Raw genomic sequence first — 25,230 nt, 5'->3', positions numbered from 1 at the left:
CACTGAGCCATTCAGTTGAAGAACTTCCCAAGTCTATACCTCTTAAGTCTTTCCTCTTAGGGTGATCAAAAACTCTTCTGGTCTCTCAACTAGTGGGGTGGCCTAGCATTCTGGTGGCCAAGAAGGGAAGGAGAGCTTCAGGTTTCAATATCCAGTAAGAAATACTTATTTTTCCTGTTTTCAGTATGGTATCTCTCCCTCCAACCCTCACTCCAAACCACAGTTGTGCTTGGTGGTTCTCAAATAGAATTTTCTTTTATCCTTAAAAAAAAAAATCTCCAATAAACCTTACAGCATAGAGAAGGAGAAGGGATCTGCAGATATGACTGCTTCCAAGTCAGACTTTCAAGTCAGTTTTTAACTTTTTATTTTGAAATAATTTCAGACTTATAAAAAATGTTTCAAAAATAGTACAGAGAGTTTCCATATACTCCTTACCACCTATGGGAAGCTTTTTAGAAGAAGAACTTCCCTGGATCATGCCCTCCTAGATTCTAATTGGGTCAGTCTGGGTTGAGGCACAGGAATATATCATTCCAGAATGCCCTTAAATAGTGTGCATCCAGGTTAAGGAACCACATTCCTTAGAGACTTATATAGCTGAAGCTAAGTATAGCTTAAGAAATCTTTACTCAGGGGCGCCTGGGTGGCTCAGTCAGTTAAGTGTCTGCCTTCAACTCAGTTCATGATCTCAGGGTCCTGGGGTCAAGCCCCACGTCAGGCTCCCAGCTCAGCGGGGAGTCTGCTTTTTCCTCTCGCCTCTGCCCCTTCCCACTGCTTGTGTGCACTCTCTCTCTCTCAAATAAATAAAATTCTAAGGAAAAAAATCCCTGGTTTAAAAAAGAAAGAAAAGAAATCCTTGCTCATTAAATAAAATCATTTATTCATTCAATAAAAATTTTTTGAGCAATTATAATGTATTAGACACTGTGCTGGACACTAGAGATAGAGATGATAAATGAGTAAAGTTGCTTATTATTAAATAGGTAAAACATCGGTAAAGACAAGGAATTATGATTTCCTGGGATAAATGCTGTATTAGAGCTACACAACAAAGGGAACTCTTTCCTTTAGCCAGGAGAATTAAGAACGGTTTTATGTCTAAGTTAAAAATTTGAGCCAACACTTGAAACCTAAGCAGGAATTTCCCAAGTGAAAAAGTATGTTCTAGTAAGAAAGGGCAGCCTCCATAAAAGCAAGGAGTTATGAAAAGTTATGATATACTCATGGAGTGGTAAGAAGATCGATGTAGTGTGGTGTATATGGTAGGCAGTGGAGGGAAGTAACGTTGGAGAGGTAGGTTGAGGATGGATTTTATTTATTTATTTTTTTAAGATTTATTTATTTATTTTTAGAGAGAGCACAGGGAAGAGAGGCAAGGGAGAGAGAACCTTAAGCAGATTCCCCACTGAACACAGAGCCTGATATGGGGCTCAAGCTCGGGACCCCAAGACAGTGACCCAAGCCAAAATCAGGAGTTGGACGCCCAGCCAAATGAACCATCCAGGCACCCCAAGGGTGGATTTTAAAGGCCTTTTATGCCATGATGAGTTTGGATTTTATCATGTAGTCAGTGGGAACAGTGGATTAATGTAATAAGGAGTCATTTGTTCAAGCACAATGGTTTATTTTTGATGAAGAAAATATAGATGGTAGCAAGGGATGTGACCTTTAATAAAGAAAATGAAAACAGGGAAATCATTGAGGAGGATATCACAGCAATCTGAGAAATCAGGAAAGTCACTATTATTATTATAACTACCCAACAAAGAAATCATAGTCTCCAGTAGAAATAATTGTTTGTAACTCTTTTCCTTTGTTTTATTTTTTCTAGGTTTGAAGTCCTGAGTTTTCTCATGTTATGTTATAATTCTGCTATTGTGTATATGCCTGCTTCATCTTACCAGTCTCTTTGTCGGATGGGTTCCAGGTGAGAAGAATAATTATCATTAGCTTTCACATTCGTTTATTGGACAGATACTTACTGAGCACATATTCTCTGGTTAGGTGCTGTTCTAATTTGTTGCAGTAGAGCACTAAACAAAACTCAGGAAGCTTACATTCCTATAGGAATCCTTATCATCCCTCCTGTATCATGACTTTTGAAAATATTTCAGCATTAAAGAACTATTTTCTAGCTGAACATTAAGTTAAGCCAACATGTCCTAAGTTTAGGGTGGTTTAGTGATACACCTAATCACTGCCTGTATGCCAAGTTTTGTAAATCACTTTGAGAGCTTTGAATAAATAGTCCTATATGTGGAAAAAGTCTAAAGGAATGTGAATGTTTTCATTTATATAGTTCACAAATAACTGTGCTTTGGATAAGATTAGCAATAGCTCCAGTTATCTGTAGGTCTCATTTGTATTTGTGTGTTCTAGCCTTTTTTTTTTTTAAGATTTTATTTATTTATTTGACAGAGAAGGAGAAAGAGCAGGAACACAATCAGGGAAAGTGGGAGAGGGAAAAGCAGGGAGCCTGATGCGGGGCTCGATCCCTGGACCCTGGGACCATGACCTGAGCCCAAGGCAGACGCTTAACGACTGAGCCACCCAGGCGCCCCTGTGTGTTCTAGTCTTTACTAAATCAGAATTTCTAATAATTTGGACAGAGCTGAGCTGAAATTTAAACGTCCAGTGTAGAAAAAAATTTAATATAAATTAGTTTCAAGTCAGAGTAGCTTTTGAATCAGAGAATTTCAATTATAGAAGGAACCCTGAGTTCATTCCATCCAACTGATTTTTACTTGAGGAAACTGAGCCCCTCAAAAAAGGTTAAATGCTGTATTAGTTTTCTGTTGCCTCATAACAAATTGCCACATACAATGAACTTATCAGCCAAATAGCACACATTTATTATTTCCACAGTTTCTGTGGGTGAGGAGTCTAGGCATGTGTTAGCTGGGTCCTCTGCTTAGGGTGTTATAAAGCTGTGGTTAAGATGTCGGCTCGAGGTGCGGTTTTATCTGAGGCTTAATTGAGGTATTATACGCTTTTGTTGGCTGAATTCAGTTCTTTTAGTTGCAGGACTGAGGGCTTCAATTTCTTGTTGGCTCTCTGTTGAAGGCCAGCCTCAGTTCTTTGTCTCCCCAGCGTAGGCAGCCTACAACATGGTAGCTCACTTCTTTAAAGCAGAGAAAGAGTGAGAGACTCCAGCAAGACCTGCAGTACAATCTTGTTATATAACATAATCATATAATCATGTACATGTAGCCATGGAAATCCCATTATCTTTGCCATATTCTGTTGGTTGGAAACAAATCATGGGTCCCACCCACACTCAATAGTAGGGGATATACAGGGTGTGAATACCAGGACAGAGGGATCATAGGGATTCATGGCCCCTCTCAAGAGACTGTCCACCCACAAATGTTTTGTTCAAGTTCATGCTATTATGTTACTGGGAAGAGAGTATGGTTCTATTTATAACAAAACCGTTTTTGCTAATTGGGGAAAGGCCAATCTAAATTAGCTATAAGTTTGATTTTGTAGATTCTCTTAAAATAGCTATATTATTTTCACTTGCCTGTAATAACATGATTAATGACTAACAAAATTTTGTCTCTAACCTGATTACTGTTACCAAGAGAGTACACTATTTAAGCACTTACTACCTATCCATAGATAAGTCTGTAAGTGACTATTTTTGATTCATCAAAACAAAACCTGCCAAATCTCTTAATTTTTGTGGCACTTGGTAGACATTTTTTAAAATAGATTTTCTTTTCTTTTTTTTTTTTTTTAAGATTTCATTTATTTAGGGGCTCCTGGGTGGCTCAGTTGGTTAAGCAACTGCCTTCGGCTCAGGTCATGATCCTGGAGTCCCGGGATCGAGTGCCACATTGGGCTCCCTGCTTAGCAGGGAGTCTGCTTCTTCCTCTGACCCTCCCCCCTCTTGTGCTCTCTCTCTCTCTCAAATAAATAAAATCTTAAAAAAAAAACAAACTATTTATTTATTTATTTGACAGAGAGAGACACTGCAAGAGAGGGAACACAAGCAGGGGGGAGTGGGAGAGGGAGAAGCAGGCTTCCCGCGGAGTGGGGAGCCCGATGTGGAGGCTCGATCCCAGGACCCTGGTATTATGACCTGACCCGAAGGCAGACGCCTAACGACTGAACCACCCACATGCCCCTAAAATTTTCTTTTCTTTTCTTTTTTTTAAGATCTTTATTTGAGAGAGAAAGAATGAGAGTGAGAGAGAATGAGCGCGAGAGAGAGAGCATGAGAGGTGGGGAGGGTCAGAGGGAGAAGCTGAGTAGGGAGCCCAATGTGGGACTCGATCTTGAGACTCCAGGATCATGACCTGAGCTGAAGGCAGATGCTTAACCAACTGAGCTACCCAGACACCCCTAAAATAAAAATGATGATAGAGTTTAGTAATCCTCACACTGTTGTTCATATATCCCCTAAAGAATTTTAAAAATCTATGTAACTCTCACAAATTTTAAATTAACATTTAAATTTTTCATTTTATCTTAAATAGTTGCAAATGGTATGATTTCTAGTATGTAAATATTGACATAATAAAATAATTGTTAGGTTAGTATTTTAAATGTATATAATGTAAATACTGACCATCATCCATATGAAGAATAGATGAACAGGCTTTTAATAGTCTGACATTATATTATTCCTTTTTCTCCTTGAAATTGATCTTTCCTACCACTTTACTCACATAATTTTATCCTAATGCCATATTATGCTTACAAGTCTTTTTTTTTTCTGTTTAATGTAACCATTGTTGTAGGTCTTATTTTGTACTTTTGGGTTTTTTTGTGGGTTTTTGGTTTGGTTTGGTTGGTGTTGTTTTTAAGTAGATTCCACATTCAACATGGGGCTTTAACTCACAACCCCAAGATCAGGAGTCACATGGTCTCCTGACTGAGCCAGCCAGATGCTGCTATGCTTACAAGTCCTTTTATTGATCTCTTAGTTGTATATCTCTGCTACAAAAATATATATGTAAATTGAGATTTTAAACTTTTTTTTTTTTTAAAGATTTTATATATTTATTTGTAAGACAGAGAGAGAGAGCACAAGCAGGGGGAGTGGGGGGAGAAGCAGGCTCCCTGCCGAGCAAGGAGCCCAATGGAGGGGCCTGATCCTAGGACCCCGGGATCATGACCCGAGCCGAAGGCAGACGTCCAATCGACTGAGCCACCCAGGCGCCCCTGTAAATTGAGATTTTTAAAAAAATTTCCAGAGGGGTGCCTGAGTGGCTCAGTCGCTAAGTGTCTGCCTTCGGCTCAGGTCATGATCCCAGGGTCCTGGGATCGAGCCCTGCATTGGACTCCCTGCTCCGGGGGAAGCCTGCTTCTCCCTCTCCCACTCCCCCTGCTTGTGTTGTGTTCCCTCTCTGGCTGTGTCTCTCTGTCAAATAAAGAAATAAAATCTTTAAAAAAAAATTTTTTTTCCCAGAGATCATAATGCACTAAACACTGAAAAATTTCTTTTGGACTCATTTACCATTACAATTATTCTAACAAATTAATTGATTAAAATAATATAGGTACATTATAACTTTTGAAAATTACTCAACATAACTTTTCTAGAAGCATCTCTTAATGAGATGAAGACAGAGAATTATTGTGGCACTTTAATTTAAAAATGGCCTCAAAGTGGCGCCTGGCTGGCTTAGTCGGTAGAGCATGCAACTCTTGATCTTGGGGTTGTGAGTTCAAGCCCTACGTTGGGTATAGAGATTACTTAAAAATAAGATCTTAAAAAAAAAAGGCCTCATAGACATCAGGTGTTTTGAAATGTCCTTTTATTTGTTTTGAGATTTCTGTATCTCCCACTAATTCATCCTGATAAAATTTGGGATGTGTAAAAGTTATACAATTTTTTTCTAAAGAGGGAGGAAGATGACAGACATAGCTATTTGAGAAAAGTTATTGCGGGGTGCCTGGGTGGCTCAGTCGTTAAGCGTCTGCCTTCGGCTCGGGTCATGATCCCGGAGTCCTGGGATCGAGCTCCGTGTCGGGCTCCCCGCTCGGCAGGAAGCCTGCTTTTCCCTCTCCCACTCCCCCTGCTTGTGTTCCCTCTCTGGCTGTGTCTCTCTCTGTCAAATAAATAAATAAAATCTTTAAAAAAAAAAAAAAAGTTACTGCTTTTATTGATATAGTTCTCTAGAGTGTATGCTTTGTGAGGGCATAGATTTTATTTTTATCTTTTTGCCTGTTCATAACTGTATGCCTAGGCCCAGGACAGTGACTGGCACATAAGCAGGTACTTAATAAATATGAGGAATGAATAACTGAATAAGTGAATTTATGAAAGGAAAAATGTTTAATGAATCATGAAGTCACACATGGCAAATGCCGTATTTTCCTAGGGTTTGTGTGAGTGGGTTTCCACGGCAACATGAAAAACACTGGAAAGAACTCTGTGGTCGGATAGTATTGGATCCCGAATTCATGGTGCAACTTCTCACAGGGGTTTATTATGCCATGTAAGTAGATAGACTGTGAAACTGAGTGAATTCTTAGAATGTTTGGAAACTTAATATTTCCCTTTTTTCCTTATCAGGTGCACAACACTGACTCTTTTGTTCCATGGTGCACCCATTATCTTCTTTTTCTAATATGAATTTTTTTTATATTTTTTTAATGAATATACACTTGTTATTTGAGAGCAGTATAATAATGATTAAAGACAGTTTTTGAAATTGAGATATAATTGACATATAAGATTGTGTTAATTTTGGGTGTACAACATAATGATTAGATATAGTTTATATTGTGAAATGATAACCACAATAAGTTTAGTTAACATCCATCACTACATACAGTTACGAATTTTTTTCTTGTGATGCAAACATTTTAAAATCTACTGTCTTAGCAACTTTTAAATATACAATACAGTATGGTTAACTCTAGTCACCATACCACCCCAGACTTATTTATCTTACAACTAGAAGTTTGTACCTTTTCACCACTTTCATTCTTTATACCACCCCCACCCCCCACCTCTGGCAGCCACCAGTCTGTTTTCTGTATCTGTGAATTTGGGTTCTTTACCCATTCATCTGTCAATGAACACTTAGATTGTTTCCATGTCTTGGTTATTGTAAATAATGTTGCAATGAATGGAGTGCAGATCTTTCTGAGTTAGTGATTTTGTTTCCTTTGGATATATACCAGAAGTGGAATTGCTAGATCCTATGGTAGTTTTATTTTTAATTTTTTGAGGGACCTCCATACTGTTTGCCATACTCCCTGTACCAATTTACATTTTCACCAATAGTGTATGTACAGGATTTCCTCTCTCCACATCTTCGGCAACACTTATTTCTTGTCTTGTTGATAAAAGCCATTCTTACAGGTATGAGATGATATCTCATTGTGGTTTTGCTTTGCATTTCCCTGATGATTAATGATGTCAAGTACCTTTTCATGTACTTGTGGCCATCTGTACGTGTTCTTTGGAAAATGTCTATTCAGGTCCTCTGCCCACTTTTTTAATCAGATTATTTTTTTAATGTTAAGTTGTAGAAGTTCTTTATATATTTTGGATATTAACCCATTATTGGATATATCATTGCAAATGCCTTCTCCCATTAGTAGATTGCCTTTTCGTTTTGTTGGTCGTTTCCTTTGCTATACAAAAGCTTTTTATTTTGGTGTAGTCCCAGTAGTTTATTTTTTCTTTTGTTTCCCTTGCCTCAGGAGACATACCTAAAAAAAATGTTACTAAGGCTGCTGTCTGAGAAATTACTTCCTGTGTTTCTTCTAAGAGTTTTAAGGTTTCAGGTCTCACATTTAGGTTTTTAATCCATGTTAGGTTGATTTTTGTGTATGATGCAAGATAGGGGTCCAGTTTCATTCTTTTGTGTGTAGCTGTTCAGTTTTCCCAACACCATTTATTGAAGAGACTCTCCTTTCCCGGTTGTATAATCTTGGCTCCTTTGTTGTAAATTCATTGACCATGTATGTGTGGGTTTATTTCTTGGCTTTCTCTGTTCCATCTGATCTATGTGTGTTTTATATGCTAGTACTATACTGTTTTGATTACTGTAGCTTTGGAATATAGTTTGAAATCAGGAAGTGTGATGCCTCCAGCTGTGTTCTTTTTCCTCAAGATTATTTTCCCTATTCAGGGTCTTATGTGGTTCCATACAAATTTTAGGATTATTTCTATTTCTGTGAAAAATACCATTGGAATTTTGATGGGGATTACAGTGAATCTGTATATTGCTTTGGGTAGTATGGACATTTTAACAATATTAATTCTTCCAATCCATGAGTACAGAATATCTTTCCATTTATTTGTGTTTTTCTGTTTCTTTCATTAGTGTCTTTATGAAAACTTCAGGTGTACAGTATATGATCTTTCATCCTGTTTAAATTTATTCCTAGGTATTATTTTAATGCAATTGTGAATGGAAATTTTTTCTCAATTTCTCTTTCTGATGGTTCATTATTAGTGTATAAAAATGCAACAGATTTTTGTATATTGATTTTTCTATCCTGCAACTTTACTGTATTTATTGGTTCTAACAGTTTTTTAGTGACATTGTTAGGGTTTTCTATAAATATCATGTTATCTGCAAATAGAGACAGTTTTACTCTTTCTGTTCTGATTTTGGGTGCCTTTTTTTTTTTTTTTTGCCTAATTGCTCTGGCTAGAATTTCTAGTACTACGTTGAATTTTTCAAAGTAGGAGAGTAGGCATCCTTGTCTCGTTCCTGATCTTAGAGAAGCTTTCAGCTTTTCACCGTTGAGTATGATGTTAGCTGTGGGCTTGTCATATATGGCCTTTATTATGTCAAGGTATATCCCCTCTATACCCACTTCGTTGAGTTTTTTTCATGAACAAGATGTTGAATTTTGTCAGAAAAACTTTTTTTTGCATCTATTGAGATGATCATATGCTTTTTATCCTTCATTTTGTTAATATGGTATATCATGTTGATTGAATTGCAGATTTTGAACCATACTTGAACCCAAGGATAAATCCCACTTTATCATGGTATATAATCCTTTTATTGTTGAATCTGGTTTGCTAATATTTTGTTGAGGATTTTTGCATCTATGTTCATCAGGGATTTTGGCCTGTAATTTTATTTCTTGTAGTGTTCTTGTCTGGTGTTGGTATCAGGATAATGCTGGCCTTGTAAAATGAATATGGAAGTATTTCCTCCTCTTCTGTTGTTCGGAAGAGTTTGAGAAGGATTGGTACTAATTCTTCTTTAAATGTTTGGTAGAATTCACCTGTGAAGCCTTCTAGTCTTCTGGACTTCTGTTTGTTGGCAGATTTTTGATTAGTGCTTCAATTTCCTTACCAGTAATTGGTCTATTCAGATTTTCTAGTTCTTCGTGATTCAGTCCTGGTAGGTTGTATGTTTCTAGGAATTTATCCTTCTTCTATGTTGTCCAGTCTGTTGGTGTATAACTGTTCATAGTCCTTTTGGTACTTTTTAAAGTAGCCAAAATATAACTAGTCAATAAATTGGAGTCTGAATGTTGGTCAGGCTTTCTTTCTGGAAAACTGTCTCTCTACATAGCCCATAACTCAAGTTTTCATGAATGCATTTAAATAGATTATTGTAAATATCAACACATGATAAAAACTAATTTGTGAAGAGACATCTGTAAACTATTTTAAACATTAGTATTTGAAATCTTCATAAGTATGCTCCACGCTCAGTGTGGAGCCCAACATGGGGCTTGAACTCATGACCCTGAGATCAAGACCTGAGCTGAGATCAAGAGTCAGACATTTAACTGACAGAGCCACCCAGGTGCCCCTCTTCATTTTGTTCTTGTACCCAAAAGTGGGATAGTTTAGAAATGAAATGATGCAAAAATAAATGTGAAAATCTTGTTTTAGAACCAAAATAGTAGGACTTGGAACAATAAAAACGTTATTGTTAAAGATCAGAAATATTTGCTAAAGATAATTAGCAGTCTGCCTCTCCACAGGTATAATGGGCAGTGGGACCTTGGCCAAGAAGTCCTTGATGACATCATTTATAGAGCTCAGCTAGAACTCTTTTCTCAACCACTATTGGTAAGTTATTATTCTTTATTAAACATACCTGTGCCTGAAAGGGGCACTAGTGAGTAAAAATACTCAGTATATAATATATGAGGCAAACTAAATCATTGAGGGAGAAAGGTTTATTCCATAACAATTGGTTAACTGTTGGAGAGAAAACAAAATTGATTTAGATCCTCTACTACCACATATCAAAATAAAGTTCAGATAAATTAAATAATTAAATGTTTTGAAATCCTGTAAGAAAAGAAAGAGGAAAAGGTTAGAAACGTTTACTCAAATTTCTAGAGATGGAAGGATTTTCTAAGCTTAAGTGATGGGACAAGTCACTAAAAAAAAGGTTGGGCTCCTTTTTTTGACCATATGAGCATCTAAATTCTAAACCTCCGTTTTTTTAAAAACAAAATTAGTATGTATTGCACAAACTGAGAAAAAGATTCTCAACAGGCATGACAAGAAAGCCAATTAATATTTTGTTCTATATAAAAAGATTTCATACTCTTCCACAAAATAAATATATTTCTAAAAAATAAATGTATTTCTAAAAAATCTTTCCATTATCAGTAGCAGTATAACACAACTCTGAATATCCTTTTGCAGAAGCAGTTCAGTAATGTGTGTTTGTTTTCTTTAACCCACCATCCATGTCTAGCAACACATCCCAGAAAACTATTTTGAATTTTTTTAACGTATTATAAGCACAACATTAGTGTTATTTCTAATTGTAGAGGAATCAAAACAAAAGGTGTTTCACAGAGAATGATTAAGTTTATGTTGACTTGATGAAATTATGTATTCAAAAATTTATACTAAAGAAAAATGCTAACTTATGTTAAGTGGTCAAGCGGTGTACAACTATTTTTTAATCTGGACAAGACTGAAGCAACATACAAATGCTAATGGTTATCTAGGTGGTTCAACTGGATGGTTTTTCTTTGCAATTTTTATGTCTTCTAAGCTTTTTGTAGTGTTACAATGGTATTTTAAGAATATTTTTGTTTTTGGGGGGGCGCCTGGGTGGCTCAGTAGGTTGAGCATCTGCCTTCGGCTCAGGTCATGATCCCAGGGTCCTGGGATCGAGCCCCGCATTGGGCTCCATGCTTAGCAGGGAGCCTGCTTCTCCCTTTCCCTCTGCCTCCGTGTCTGCCTACTTGTGATCTCTCTTTCTCTGTCAAGAAAAAAAAAAAAAAAAGAACATTTATGTTTTTTTGCTTGTAACACTTTAAAAGTATAATTTTTTAATCAAATTTATTTGACAGATACGTAGTTCATATTGTAGATTTTAATTGCAATTATATTAGCTTACAGTTTTTTTTTAAAAGATTTATTCACTTATTTTAGAGAGAAAGAGATAGCACAAGTGGGAGGGTCAGCGGGAGAGGGAGATGGATTCTCAGCAGACTCCGTGCTGAGTGCAGAGTGCAATGTAGGGCTCGATCTCATGACCCCGAAATTGCAACCTGAGCTAAAACCAAGAGTTGGGCATTCAACTGACTGTGTCACCCAGGCACCCCAAGAGTACAAGTTTTAAAGTCATTTTCTTTGTATTATTTTTTATATTTTAAGCTAACTATAAGTTTATTGAGGTAGCATTTATAGTAATTCTTTGCTGTTTGAATTTCCATTTTTCCCCTCATGTCAGCATGACTAATTTTACTCTAAGGTTTATACTAAAACAAATGGATAACAAGATAAAATAATTACATCATCATAATAATACTGTGTATTTGTGAGACTCTTTAAATTCATACTTTTCCTCTTGTAACAGTCTTACAAATTAAGTAGAGATGGCATTTCCAAGATAATATAGGTAAAGAGAATCTCTAGCCTAGAGCAATCCTTTGTTGTGCGGGGTCTTTGAGGGATCCAACAAACAACACTCCTTTTCTTTATTAAAATCTAGAGCCAGGTGGTAAACAGATAAAACAGTTGGCAGGTAGAGAAACAGGCATCATCTTTATTCCTGATAAAAGCTAAATTGAAAGACTTACCTCCCCGCCCCTTGGTCTAGATGTTGGTACAGCCCCCTGGAGAAATTTGAGTTGGCAGAGCTGGCACACTTATCCAGGTTGCTGCATTTTACTCATCCTTTCCAAGTGGAGAAAAAGTGAGAAAGATAATTCTCCAGCTCAGGATCTTTGCTAGATTAGCACTACCCAATTAAGAAACATGCACCAGTTGATGATAATTACTCTCCAGCCAGATATTTTCCTCTTTTTGTGGAGGGAACAGAAAGTGGTGGGACAAAATGCCAGACATGTTTAGGGAAAATTTCTCCTTATGAAAACAAAGGAGTGGAAAGAAGGCTAATTTTTTTTTTTATGAGAAATGAAATTTTGCATGTTATTTTTCATCTGAAGAATCAGAAACTTCTAAATTTTCTTTAACAGGGTTCAAATGTTAGACAATTTTTCTTTCTTTGGAACGCCATTTCTCTTTGAAAGTGAACAACTTTAAGGAATCTGTGGGCTATGCGACTCACATTTTAAAAGTAAATTCTCATTTCAGAAGACTGCCTAAAGGAATACAGAACAGGGGTGCCTGAGTGGCTCAGTTGGTTAGGTGTCCAATTCTTGATTTTGGCTCAGAGCATCAGGGTTGTAAGATTGAGCCCTGTGTCAGGCTCACATGCGGGGCATGGAGCCTGCTTAATATTCTCTCTCTCCCTCCCCCTCTGCCCTCCCCATAAAAAAAAAAAAAAAAGAAAAACCAAAACAGTGGAGGTACAAACTTTTTTGACACATTGTGTACTTTCATGTTTTATAGTACCACTTCATATACATATTCAAAAAATTATGGAAATGTGAAGTGTAAAATAAGCATAAATTATATATTTGGTGTAAATATGTGTAGACTTTATATTATCATTTTAGGTTGCCAGTGCCATGAAAAACTCATTACCATTTGATGCTCCTGATTCTTCACAAGAAGGCCAGAAAGTACTTAAAGTGGAAGTCACTCCAACAGTGCCGAGGATTTCTCGGACGGCGATTACAACAGCTTCAATCCGTCGTCATAGATGGAGGAGAGAAGGTGAGTGTAAAATTCCTGTAGCCCATTCATGGATTCTAGCAAATTTATCACTGTTTCTATAGACTAGGTTAACACATGATATTTTGTACTCTATATAATTAAAATTATTTAGTTTTTAAATATAGCACTAGAAATGTGTTTAAATGCCTGAATTTATTTTGATAAAAAATATTTTTTTATAAAGTAGAAAGATGTTATTTAGACCGCTGTATGAATGTTAAAGCAAAAAATAAGATCAAGTTAATTTTTGTCTTTTTTTGAACTAGTAGTAAGAATAGGATGGGAAAAAAGGTGCATGTATGAGCACTGTGGGAAAAAATTATATAACTGACCAAACCAATGGTGAAATAAAAGCTATCCATAAAAAAGTTGATGATTGTATTTTCGATTTTTATCTTTGCTTTTCCTTTTTTTGGAGGTGCTGAATCCAGCAGTATTTCATAGGCATATGGTACTTGAATAGTCAAGCTGTCTTGCCTAAGATTTATTAATTGCCACTTTAATGATCCCTATTTTCCTGTGCTATTCATTTGCAAACCTCACATTGTTCATCTGCCGCCTTATGTGTGTGCATGCTGTGCACACACATGTAACTATATAAATAGTCTTTGTGTTTTTATCATATCCATATATACATTCTCTAATCTGCCTGGGTCAAAATGCTCAGAAAAGAATAGAGCAGCACAAAAGCACTAAAATTTTATATGTTGAATCCCAGATGGCTTTGACTTCTCAAACGAGGCTGACTCGAGTATTCCTGGCTCCCCGATCCAACACGGCTCCACTGACCTAGGGATCAAACGTGTTCAAGAGGGGGAGGTGCTGGTGCGCAGGACCCCTGAGCACGGCTCACCGGAGCCCAACTCAGCAGCAGCCACAACAGAGGGTAGGACAGAGATGAGGAGGCAGAAGTCAGTGAGGCAGTTGCTGGAGAAGGATCCTGGCTCTCTATCCCCAAGCAGAACATCTTTTCATTCTAGTGTGTGTTTCCACTATCCCAGGGTGTATTAGCTCCTCCTTGCAAAGCACACCTCCCCATATGCCTAGCGCCAGGTCAGGTATAATCTTTAGTTACCATTTGTGCTGGCCTAGAGTCTGCATTCTGTGTAACCAAAGAACAGCTTGGCATGGCTACTAACAAGGCAGAGGCCTGTCTCCAAAAGGTCTGCAAATGCTTGGGATTTTTTCATTACTGAGCATGTTTATTCTAATATTAGGAAAGGAAAAATGCAACCAATGGACATGAGCCTTTTAGTCAATATAAATTGATTTCATTTATATAATAATTTATTTCTTAAAAATATGTGAAGAAAGTTTTAAAACAAATACATTATCTTTGAGAAATATGATTAAAGTGGAGCTGGCCGATTTATCTCTAATTCCAGGTTGGTCAGTTAACAAGAATTTCTTACCTCTTTGACAGAGTAAACCAGTATTTATCACTTCTTATAATCTGTGGGTCAAGTTACTTGGGTCTAACTAGTGAACTTCTAGCCTCTTTCCTCTATAAATATGCTGTACTGGTCCACACTATATTTTACCATTTATTGTAAATATCATTGTCTTCTGTAGCTCTCAAACAGAGTTGAAATGTATTAGAATTCAGGTATCCTAGTAGATCCTTGTTTCTACAATGTAGGTATCTCAAAATGAGAATTTTTTTACCCCCCAAATCACCACCACCACCACCACCACCACCACCACCACCACCACCATCTGTAAAAGAACACTTCTCTCCAGTAGAAAACTGTTTATTTGCTGTTTTACATGTGATGCCCATAGGAGTTGACTTTGTGAAAGAGGGAACTGTAGGCTGTTTTTCATTTTTTAATGTACTGTTACTGTGGAACCTTTACACTAATTAATAAAATATAGCAAATAGTTTTAAAATAGGTTATATATTTTACTTAAAAACATGTATGAAGCAGTAACCTTCCACCTTAAGGAAGTCTCTTGCTCTTTGGTGCATTAGAAATTTGAGCATGCTCAGTAAGAATCTAAATCTGCCTTCTGCCCATTTGTCCACATTGACCTTAACTTCATTTATCAGTGTTGCATGTGCATGATCTAGGGACCCAAAGGAGTTGGTGCTGTTTTACAGAGATCTGTGAATGATGTAGCCTTCGCTTTTCATTGTCTCTTTATGTTATCCCCGAGATAGTTAAAAGGCATAAAACATAAGTATATGAATAGATGTCAAACCCAGAGTTGGCCTAAATTGAATAACAGCCTGTTTCTCAACATTCCTGATGACTAAACGAGCCACTTGATATATCTACCACCATTGTTAGAATGTTGGATTATTTGTGCTAAATGTAGTACTGTGTTATGATAATTAAGACTTGATAAAATTCTAGAGTGTGGGATTAGGTTGAAACATTTCTTCCAGTTCATCAAAAGTCATATACTTTGAAAAAGGAACCAAAATAGTAGTTCTTTTAAAATATCCTATTAAGGGGTACCTGGCTGGCTCAGTTGGTAGAGCATGCAACTCTTGATCTCAGGGTTGTAAGTTCAAGCCCCACATTGGGTGTAGAGATCACTTAAAAATAAAATCCTTTAAAAAAATAAAATAAAATATCTAATATTAAAATACCACATTTTAATATCTCTTATCGCTGGTAAAGATTTCAGTTTGTGAGGGTGGGGTATCACCACAAGGAAAGAGGAATAAGTTCCATCAGTGTGTTTGAAATTTCTCAAAAATTACTTTGACTTTTAATCTGGATTAATCATATCATTAAATCAATATTAGTAGGAGCTAAATTTATAAGGAAAGGCAGACTGAATAGAAAAGTTCATTAAAGGGGTATGTGGTGGCTCAGTTGGTTGAACACCTGGCTCCTGATTTTGGCTCAGGTCATGATCTCAAGGTCCTGGGCACAAGTCCTGTATCAGGCTCTCCATTTAGTGGGGGGTCTGCTTGTCTCCCTCTCCTTCTGCCTCTCCCTCTACTCGCACTCTCTCTCTCAAATAAAAAATCTTTAAAAAGAAAGAATCAAAGTAAGTTCATTAAAGATCCTTTTTGGTTATCTTCCCTGTAGATCATGAGAAGTAGTATCACCCAGGGAGAAAATTAGAAAAGAAAAAAGTTGATTCCTTGAGGATTTTTAAATAGAAGGAAGGAAATTACTAAAACCTATGAAAAGTTTTAGTAATTCTAAAGTCGGCTGGAGCTTTTGTATTGACATTAATATGTGGCCTTTTAAAAGAATTTTCTAGTATGATGGTTTTAAATCAGTTTACAGTTAAAATTATATTTGTTTTATGTTGAAATTGAAGGGAGAATATAAGCGCATCACCTACCCTTATCCTGATGGTCAAGTAACGTTTTATTTGTGACTTTTAAAGTTGGATTTAAAATTATTGCTAAACTGAGGACATTGCCTGTGATTAAAGTATAGTCAGTGTCCCACTGTATTGAAACAGCATTTCTTAGTGTATAAAATATCAGCAGATTCTCTTGCATGGTGGCTTTTATGTTATCATCTCTTTTATGGCCATATTGCTTGGGCATCAGACCTGCATGAGGCAAGATTTAGACACTAGCACTAAGTCTCTCAGTCTCCTTTCCTCAGTATATATAGATCTATATCTGATGATACATTTCTATTCACTCCAGTTTTCTATTACTGATACCAATTGTGAACCAGTAAATATCTTTTCTTGGGCATTTTGGAGTTCTTTATAGTAACTGTAAGTAAATTGCTAAGATGATACCATATGAATATAATTTAAAGTTTCATTTTGAGTTACATTATATACTATTTTGAAGAAGGGGTTGAGAGAAGTGGTGTCAGCTGCATTTTCATATGGCTTTGCATGATGGTTGAAAATTTTTAAACTGCTGGATATAATAACATGCATTTTGCTTTAAAGATAGCCTATTTCATTCTTCTTTTGAAGCAAGGAAATAGCTAATCCGTATAAGAAAATATATCTAAGAAAATATTTTTTATTTTTCCAAATACTATGTTAAATATTGTGTTTAAATATTTTATGTATATTTTACTTAGATAACCTGTATCTCAAAGTAGTATTTGTTTAGAATTCTTTCCTAATATTTTACCTTAACTGTAATATTGATATCTGTATGTAGATTCAGATTAAACTTTCTTGCAGTCTGGCAAACATACATAATAATGTAGCAAACTGTTATCCCTTTCAAAAGAAGCATATGTATTACTTTCCAAGAGAGTGTTGATCATACTTTCAGTAAGAGAATTAGGCTTTTTGGAAAACCCAAATTGAATATATTAGATAAGCTTCTCCCCTTCTAACAAAAATCCTAAGATAAGGATTATCTCATTAACTGCAGTTTCTGCATAAAACGTAATGGGACATCATAGTATTTTGTGATTATGACAATAATACATCTCAAGACGAAAAATCTAAAGTATTACAGCTACATAATATAGAGAGTAAAAATCCTACTTAATTATCCCTACTGGTTACTTTCTGATAATCAAATATTTTCTTCACATTAATTGGTCGAGAAAATATGGAAACCAGTGAGTAGATATCCCCATAAGACAAAATATAAGTATGAAATTACTGGAAACGATGTACAGTTTTTTGAGTTAGAAAATATAGTAATTCCGTGTTAAACGTTTTAAAGCCATGTAGAGGCACTTAGCTGTTGAGTAAATGTAAAATTGTACTGCCCTTAAAAAGGGTTTGGCTTGTAGGGATAATGAGTTTGGCATTATTCTGGGTGACTGCAACCAGATGGGAGTCTCTTTTGTATAGTCTGTTTTATGGTGGGCTAAGGAAGATATGAGGAAAAATTTTTGATTTTTTTTTTTTTAAACAGATATTATCACCTCAAATAGACAAGGGTATATTATAAAGATTTGTAATGAAATGTATTTCACCTAAAGTTGTTTTATATGCCTAAATAATTGAGATACTAAGTTTGTTTGTGGATAGTCTTACAAAAGCTGGACTAATGAAAGCTGAACAAACACAGTGAATAACATATTAGAATTCTGTGTAGATTAAGCTTTCTTCCCCTAAATTATTTAGGGGAAGCGTTGACAACAGGGCCATTGCCAAACTGCAGCAAACATTACCCAAGAGATAAGGTCAGTTGAGTTTTTATTCACAGTTCCTTCTTTTTTAATTTAGCTATTGCTGAGTATGTCTGATTTGTTTTTTAGGTGCTGAGGGTGTAAATGGAGAAGAGTCGGTAAACCTAAATGATGCAGATGAAGGATTTTCATCAGGGGCTTCCCTCAGCAGTCAGCCAATTGGGACCAAACCATCCTCCTCTTCTCAGAGGGGAAGCTTAAGGAAAGTAGCAACTGGGCGTTCAGCTAAGGATAAAGAAACAGCCTCTGTCATCAAATCCAGTGAGAGCCCTCGAGATTCAGTCATTCGCAGGCAGTATGTACAGCAACCAACTGATCTCAGTGTAGATTCAATTGAGCTGACACCGATGAAGAAACACCTGAGCCTGCCTGCTGGCCAGGTGGTGCCAAAAACCAATAGTATAAGTCTAATCCGGACAGCCAGTGCTTCCTCAAGCAAATCATTTGACTATGTAAATGGCAGTCAAGCAAGTACCAGCATTGGGGTTGGCACTGAGGGAGTTACTAATTTAGCAGCTAACAATGTTAATCGTTACTCAACTATCAGTCTACAGGAAGACCGGCTAGGTCAAGCTGGAGAAGGTAAAGAGCTCCTCAGCCCAGGAGCTCCCTTAACCAAGCAGTCTCGATCCCCAAGTTTCAATATGCAGCTAATATCCCAGGTGTAGTTCTGACATCCTCTCTCATCTTTCTGCTTACCCTTTAAACTGAACATTTCATTGTATAAGAAGACACTTCATCCCACATTGTGAAAATATTGGTCATCGTAATCAGATTTGATTTAGTTTAGGTATCTTCATACTGTATTTTGTATGGAAACAGCAATAAGGTTTTCTTTTTCCTCCTTCCTCTATCTTCTCTTCACCTTATTCCTTGTAAATGTGTTTGTGAAGCAGTATAAAATGTATGCATTTTCCATGCCTTCCTTTCTCCTTGGGTGATGTGCAATCCATCGTAGGCTGATCGGTCCCATTTCAACACTGTGAGACTGAGGATATGTTAGAGGAAATGGTGTATATGATCCCTATGAAATGATTCTTTGGTTTTTGTTTAAAAAAAAAAACGGGTTTGTTCTCATAATCTATAGAACTATGGAGATTACTGGATCATATTTTTTTCTCTTTTAACCAGGAGTGCCTCAGAGATTCTGCTATGACTTTGGACTTCTCTGAGTCTGTGCAATCATTTTCTTGAGAAGCATGGGGGAAGGTGGTAGACTGCTGCACTTTTCCATTAAAATGTGCGTGGTTCTTTTTCCCCCCATCTCCTTTATTTCGAGGACACAAATGTTCAGTTACTGAGGCATTTAAATCAAGTTCTGGCCCCCTCCTTTGGAGGGCAGGGCTCAAAGTTGTTTGTGTAATTGATAATGCACTTTCTCGATGGCTCTACAGTCATTATTAACATGTCTTCCCTCCTCCCCACAAGGACATAGGTCATTTCCGTCCTTAAAGTTTGAACAACTAACAAATCAGAGAATCCAAGGGGCATGTTCTATTTCCCAGGAATGATTGACACTTTGGTGCTGGGGTTTTGTGGGGGGGGAGGGGGTGGTTTTTGTTTAGCTTGTGTGGGACTGTGTGTGTGAGGGGAAGTTTTGATAGGTTTTTTTCTTTTCCTTTGTGAGCTGATGATGACTGAAGTAGAACAAGTACGTCTTCAGGTAAAGAGAGGGATTTCTCAACCCACTTTCTGTGATGCTAGACTATTGGAGAAACCCTTTCAGCTGCTTTCTAGATGTACCTAAATTCAGTCAGATATTTTGGATTAAGAAACCTGAAGTCCTGATAGATCATATACTCCAAGGAAATACATCAGGGACAGATAATTGGCTGAAAACACTGATGCTTCAACGTGACACATTTTTATAGAACATTTCTACCGGGGGTACTGACTTGAGTTCTCCTACAAGGACCACACTGCCTTTGTGTTTAATGTAATGCAATTTGTGTACCTTCTAATCATATATCTGCAAAAGTCTCTCATTTTTATAAAACTTTGCAATCATGCCAGTAAGCTAGATGTTGAATGTATGTGAGTAGCATTTGGTAACTGCTAAGAGGCTACAAAAATGCATTATTAGTAAAAAAATTTTTTTAGTTCTGATTTGGTTGGGTAAGATTTCAGTATAAGTTCTTTTGGGTCTCAGGCTCTAATGCTTGATTAAAAAAAAGAAAATATACTAGTTTTTGAAAATCATGTATTGTGACTTGAACTGCTATGCGTTATCCTTCCACAAAATACATCAGAGATATTAGTACTTTGTACATTTAGACATTTTTATTTTATTATTGTGAAAGAAAAATATACTGAATTTATAGAAAGCAAGTATTCTCCTAATTAACAAAGTTTAAAATATTATCTCTATCATGATAATTAAAATCACAATAGATTTTGATAAAGTAACCAGAAAAATGCCTCTTGTTTTTTTCCACATCTGAAAACCTCCCCCCTCCTCTTATTTTATTGTAAGAGCATTTGTTTTGTTTTGGAGGGGATTTTCTTTAGAATCTTTATAAGAACAATGAGATGCTTGTTTGAATTTGGTGGTCTGTAACACTTTTCAGCTCATAGAAAATGGAAAACTAGAACCTGAACTAGTACAACTAGTACTACTACTACAACATTGCCAAAGTCTGGGATAAAAGTAAAAGTTTATAAATAGAAATGTATTGAGGTGTGTGTGTGTGTGTGTGTGTGTGTGTGTGTGTGTGTGTGTGTGTGGTGTATATGTATATATCACAAAGACATATGTTAGATATCCCTTTTAATTTAAGGGATGTCAGATAAATGAGTTTGAAAGCAGCCAAAATAAATGAGGTATAGATATCTATTACATACCAAGGAAAGCAAAGTTTCAGGTAGGAAAAGAAGAGAGCATTGTTCTTACCAAGGGATAAAATCTTGGCCATGGCTGGAGGTCATTCACTTTATGGCAGAAATGCCTGGTTCATTTAGGAGGCTGGCAGGTTGTTTTGAATTCAACAAGTTGTGTGTTAATTGGCATCTAAATCTAGCATGATTTAATTAAAGCACACACACACACAAAACCCCCCAAAACAAATAATACCAAATTACAGCAAAAGCTGTAATAAATATAATAAATGTCCCTTTTGTTTTGTTAAAAATCTTAAACTTGAAACGTTGGTTTTGGAAAACTTTCAACTTAGAGGATTTCATTTATCTGTGTGTATATACATACATATTCTGTATGTATACATACCCATTAATGTTTCATGACCCTGTGACATTTTGTTCTTTTAAGTTATGTGATTTGGCCTTAATGAAGAAACATTTCATTTAGCTCAAACTGTGCATTCAGGGTCTTAGAACAGATTTCCTGTGCAAGATATAATTAAAATTTAGTTTAATAAACCATAAGTCAAATTTTCTAAGAGATTTTTTTATATTTATTTGCATTATTGTCATTTAATTCAAAATAGTTTTCAGATATACAACAGCTGTTACAAATATATACCAGCAATATTCGTACTTTATTCTTTAACAATCTGTTGTTTTATACTTATTACCTTTCATAAGAAAAGGTCTTTCCCTCTATGGAAAAGCTCATTACAGAGAAAATACTTGTTTTCTATAATAAATCAATTGGATTGATGCCAGGTTGGATTAAGAAATACAAAGAAATATCTGAAGCTTTTGGTAACTCTTCTCTATTAATTTTAAATTATGTTACTAGAAATCAACCTAAAATGTAAAGTGTGAAAAGCTAACTTAGAAGTAAGATTTTTAAATATAAAAATATTTTGAGAACCTGGAGGGAGAAGTGTATAATTTAAAATCCTGACCCCTGCCACCACTCTTATTCTCCCAGTTACTCTTCTGTGCCTGTTTATTATAGAGTCGGAATTTTTGTGCTAGATGAGACCCTATAAATAATCTAGCTAGTCACCCAGTGCCCCCTCCCCAAATATCTATCCTCAGGAAACTGAGGCTTAAAAGGTTGTGACATGATCGAAGTCACATAACTAAGAAGCAGAGCCAGAATATAACTCCTGTCTCTCGTCAAATGCATATTAACACCCCACTGCCTCCCTGTACTCATACTATGGTAAATGTGGTACGTAACACTCTCCATTTCTGCAGTTTCTTTACAGTTCTGGTCTAGTAGTTGGTGAATACAGCACATTAAGAAAAGTACTTAATCCAGAAAAAATGTAGAGTAATAAACATAGATGGGGAAGTGTTGGAAATGTAGGTATCTATACCACAGATGTAAGGATAGATACATTTTTCTTATTCTAATTTATGCCTTACTATTTTCTGCCACATAACAGTTGTATGCTGCCATTTTGTAGTTGATTATATTTCTGGGGATTTATTTAAATGCAAAAATAAACCCAAAGAAACGGCTTTGATCAGTGTTTCTAGCTATTTTAAAGTAATTGAATCCGCCAGCTTTCACAGTCACCTAGGTAGCAAGTTAATTGTGTTGCACAATGGAGTATTTGCAAAGTAAAGATTAAATAAATTTTATTCCATTGATTTCTAATGTTGAAAAAAAATTGAACCTTACTTGTGCTTTAGAATAGATAGAGAACAAGCAATATTTCCTTATGTGGTTGATAACGGTTTATATTGTGAAGCTTATGATTCCATAATGGAATGGTGACCATTATGTCATTTAAAGTGTATATACCGTATAAAATGTCTTAAATGCGGTAGTCTCAGCTATATAAGCTCAATATTTCCAATGTATATTCTCAAATTCCACTTAGTAGCTTTAAATTAATTGTAACTATTTATTAGACACTGGAATACTGAGAATAACTTCTTTCAGATTTTTTTTTTGCACTATTTTTGTGAGTATTTTAATGAAGTGGGGTGTTTCTGCTACCTCACTTTGTGAGGTTTGTATGGGTCCATTTTTGAGTACTTTAGTTGACAATCAGTTGTCTCATTTAATTCTCTGCATGTTCATTTGTAAATTTAAAAAATTAGTATCTGTTGTTAGGGAGTAGTATACTATTTATATAAACACTGGCAAGGAGGAGCTCTCCATTTCTGATATTGGATTACAAAGTAAGTTTTTGTTTTAATCAGTATTTCAGTTATGTATTTGTTTTTCAGGTTAAAAATGTTTAATAGGTCATACCAGTGGTCAGAAAATCTAAGAATTGTAGAGCAACTTTTCTATACTATGGCTGTATTAAAGTCTGAATATGAAACTTTTTATTTTTGAAGTTGAATGATTATTGTCATGTTTCAAACCACTAAGTTGGTTGAGACACTTATTTGTAATACTTTAATTTTTTTAAAGTGCTTTCTAGAAACAAGTTATTTGAAAACCTACTAGAAATTCGTAAGTTAAACTCTCAAAAATTAGAATATTTGCCAGATTATAAGATGGAATGCAGTGTAAAATTGTTAACAGTGCTAATAAAATCATGAGTCCCCAGATTGGTACAATTTTCCATTTCCAGGGTGGTCATGTTGATACTATAAGGCATAGATTTTAGTATTACCTGCATTGTGTACCTAATGGGTATATCATATTGGCACTGAATAGACATAGGATAGTAATATTCATAATGTCAACCAATGTGCACTTAAACTATATTAGATTTTTGGCGGTGCCAGAAATTTGTATGGTGATCCTGCCATTAGAATTAGAGGAGTCCTCATCACCCAACCTTCCCCTACCCGTATAGGCACGTTGCTTCTAAGCCTGTACACACAACTACAGACATTTGGAAACTTCATTCGCTTCAGTATTTCTTAACCACTAGTCACATGAGAAATATACACAAGAGCAAACAGAAGTTAGCAGAAAGCTGGGAATGATGTGAAATAACTGGCAGCATAGTACAGAAATGTAGGTTCTATGTTTTACTTTGGATCTTGAGAAAATGTTTACAATTTAAGGCACATTCATATGTCTGCTATTATGCTATTAGACTTAAAGATTTTACAAAAAAAATAGAATTAAGTGTAGCTTACAGTATATATGAGGTTTTTTTTATAATTGTGTATCTGGAGGTTGGTTCAATAAGGAAATTCTTTTATTTTCAAAGAGAAATGAATTTAATTGGACAATCCATCCCCAATTACAGAATTGATATCAAACTGGTTTGCTGTATTTGAGTGTCAACAGCTCAGTGTTAATTGTATCAGAGGAAATTCTTTACAACTTTGTTGATTATAAAATTTACCAAAGAAATTGTCTCAACCAAATAGAATTTTTAAAGTACCTAACTGCAAAGGAATGAGGTCCCTTTACCATAAAGGATTGCTTCCTAGCCCTGGGGGAAATAAATACTATAAGATTCTTTGATCTGCAACATAGGTATACAGTTCCTACAAGATTCCATTTGAGGTTTTCTTATGTCAACATTTTACACCTCCAACAAAAGTACCAGTTAAGAAGGCCATATATTCCTTATGGCACATTTTCATGTCTCCTTAACTCAAATTAAGGATTCTGCTCGTCAGTATTGAATAAAAAAGAGGGGAAACTCCTAAAATTGGTATATTGTATGATATCATGGATTTTTAAAAAATAAAATTGAGGGGGGAGTTATGGAAATGCACCTTTTAAGTAATTGCAGTTATTTCCAGTAAGTATGATACTGGCTAAAATGGTATGTTTTAATATAATTTATGTACATGATTACTCTGGGTATTTTTTTTTCTTTGCAGAAAACAGCTAAAATACTCATTTTTTAAATGTATAGACCAATAAAATATAATGGATTTACTTTAAGTAACGATTTTTTTGGGAAAACACAAAATGTATATTAACTAATGTTGCAAACAGGTTTTGTGTATTTTTTTTCATATCAGGTGGTAGTTAAAAGGTAATGAATGTATTGATCAGCTATCTTGGAAAGAGAAGATTGGCTAACAATTACTAATGTAAGTTTTGGATTTTTTTTTTTTTTAAGTTTTATCATCCAGACTGAATTGAGAGATAAGCTCAATGCTCCATGTGTTGTTTAAAAATATTTGTGGGGTGCCTGGCTGGCTCGGTCTTTAGAGCATGCGACTTTTGTATGTTGTAAGTTCGAACCCCATGTTGGGTGTAGAGATTACTTAAAATCTATTAAAAAATGAATAAATATTTGTAATAAGTTCAACTACTTTACAGTG

At 35.7% G+C, this 25,230-nt stretch overlaps 1 protein-coding gene across 1 annotated transcript in view; it reads left to right on the top strand.

Moving 5' to 3' along the window:
• FAM126B (family with sequence similarity 126 member B) overlaps positions 1 to 22,640 on the top strand; it is an 82,830-nt gene extending 60,190 nt beyond the window's left edge. The window contains exons 9-14 of the mRNA XM_021702895.2: positions 1,835 to 1,930; positions 6,336 to 6,452; positions 9,925 to 10,012; positions 12,874 to 13,033; positions 13,752 to 13,919; positions 18,193 to 22,640. Coding sequence (XP_021558570.1) covers positions 1,835 to 1,930; positions 6,336 to 6,452; positions 9,925 to 10,012; positions 12,874 to 13,033; positions 13,752 to 13,919; positions 18,193 to 18,791 — 1,228 coding nt within the window. The 3' untranslated portion in view covers positions 18,792 to 22,640. The remainder of the gene's footprint in view (positions 1 to 1,834; positions 1,931 to 6,335; positions 6,453 to 9,924; positions 10,013 to 12,873; positions 13,034 to 13,751; positions 13,920 to 18,192) is intronic.
• The last annotated feature ends 2,590 nt before the right edge of the window (positions 22,641 to 25,230 follow it).

Source organism: Neomonachus schauinslandi, chromosome 3 (genome assembly GCF_002201575.2).
Source record: "Neomonachus schauinslandi chromosome 3, ASM220157v2, whole genome shotgun sequence".
Lineage (NCBI taxonomy): Eukaryota > Metazoa > Chordata > Mammalia > Carnivora > Phocidae > Neomonachus > Neomonachus schauinslandi.
The sequence above is the reverse complement of the archived record's forward strand: the minus strand, read 5'-3'. Positions and strand labels throughout refer to the sequence as shown.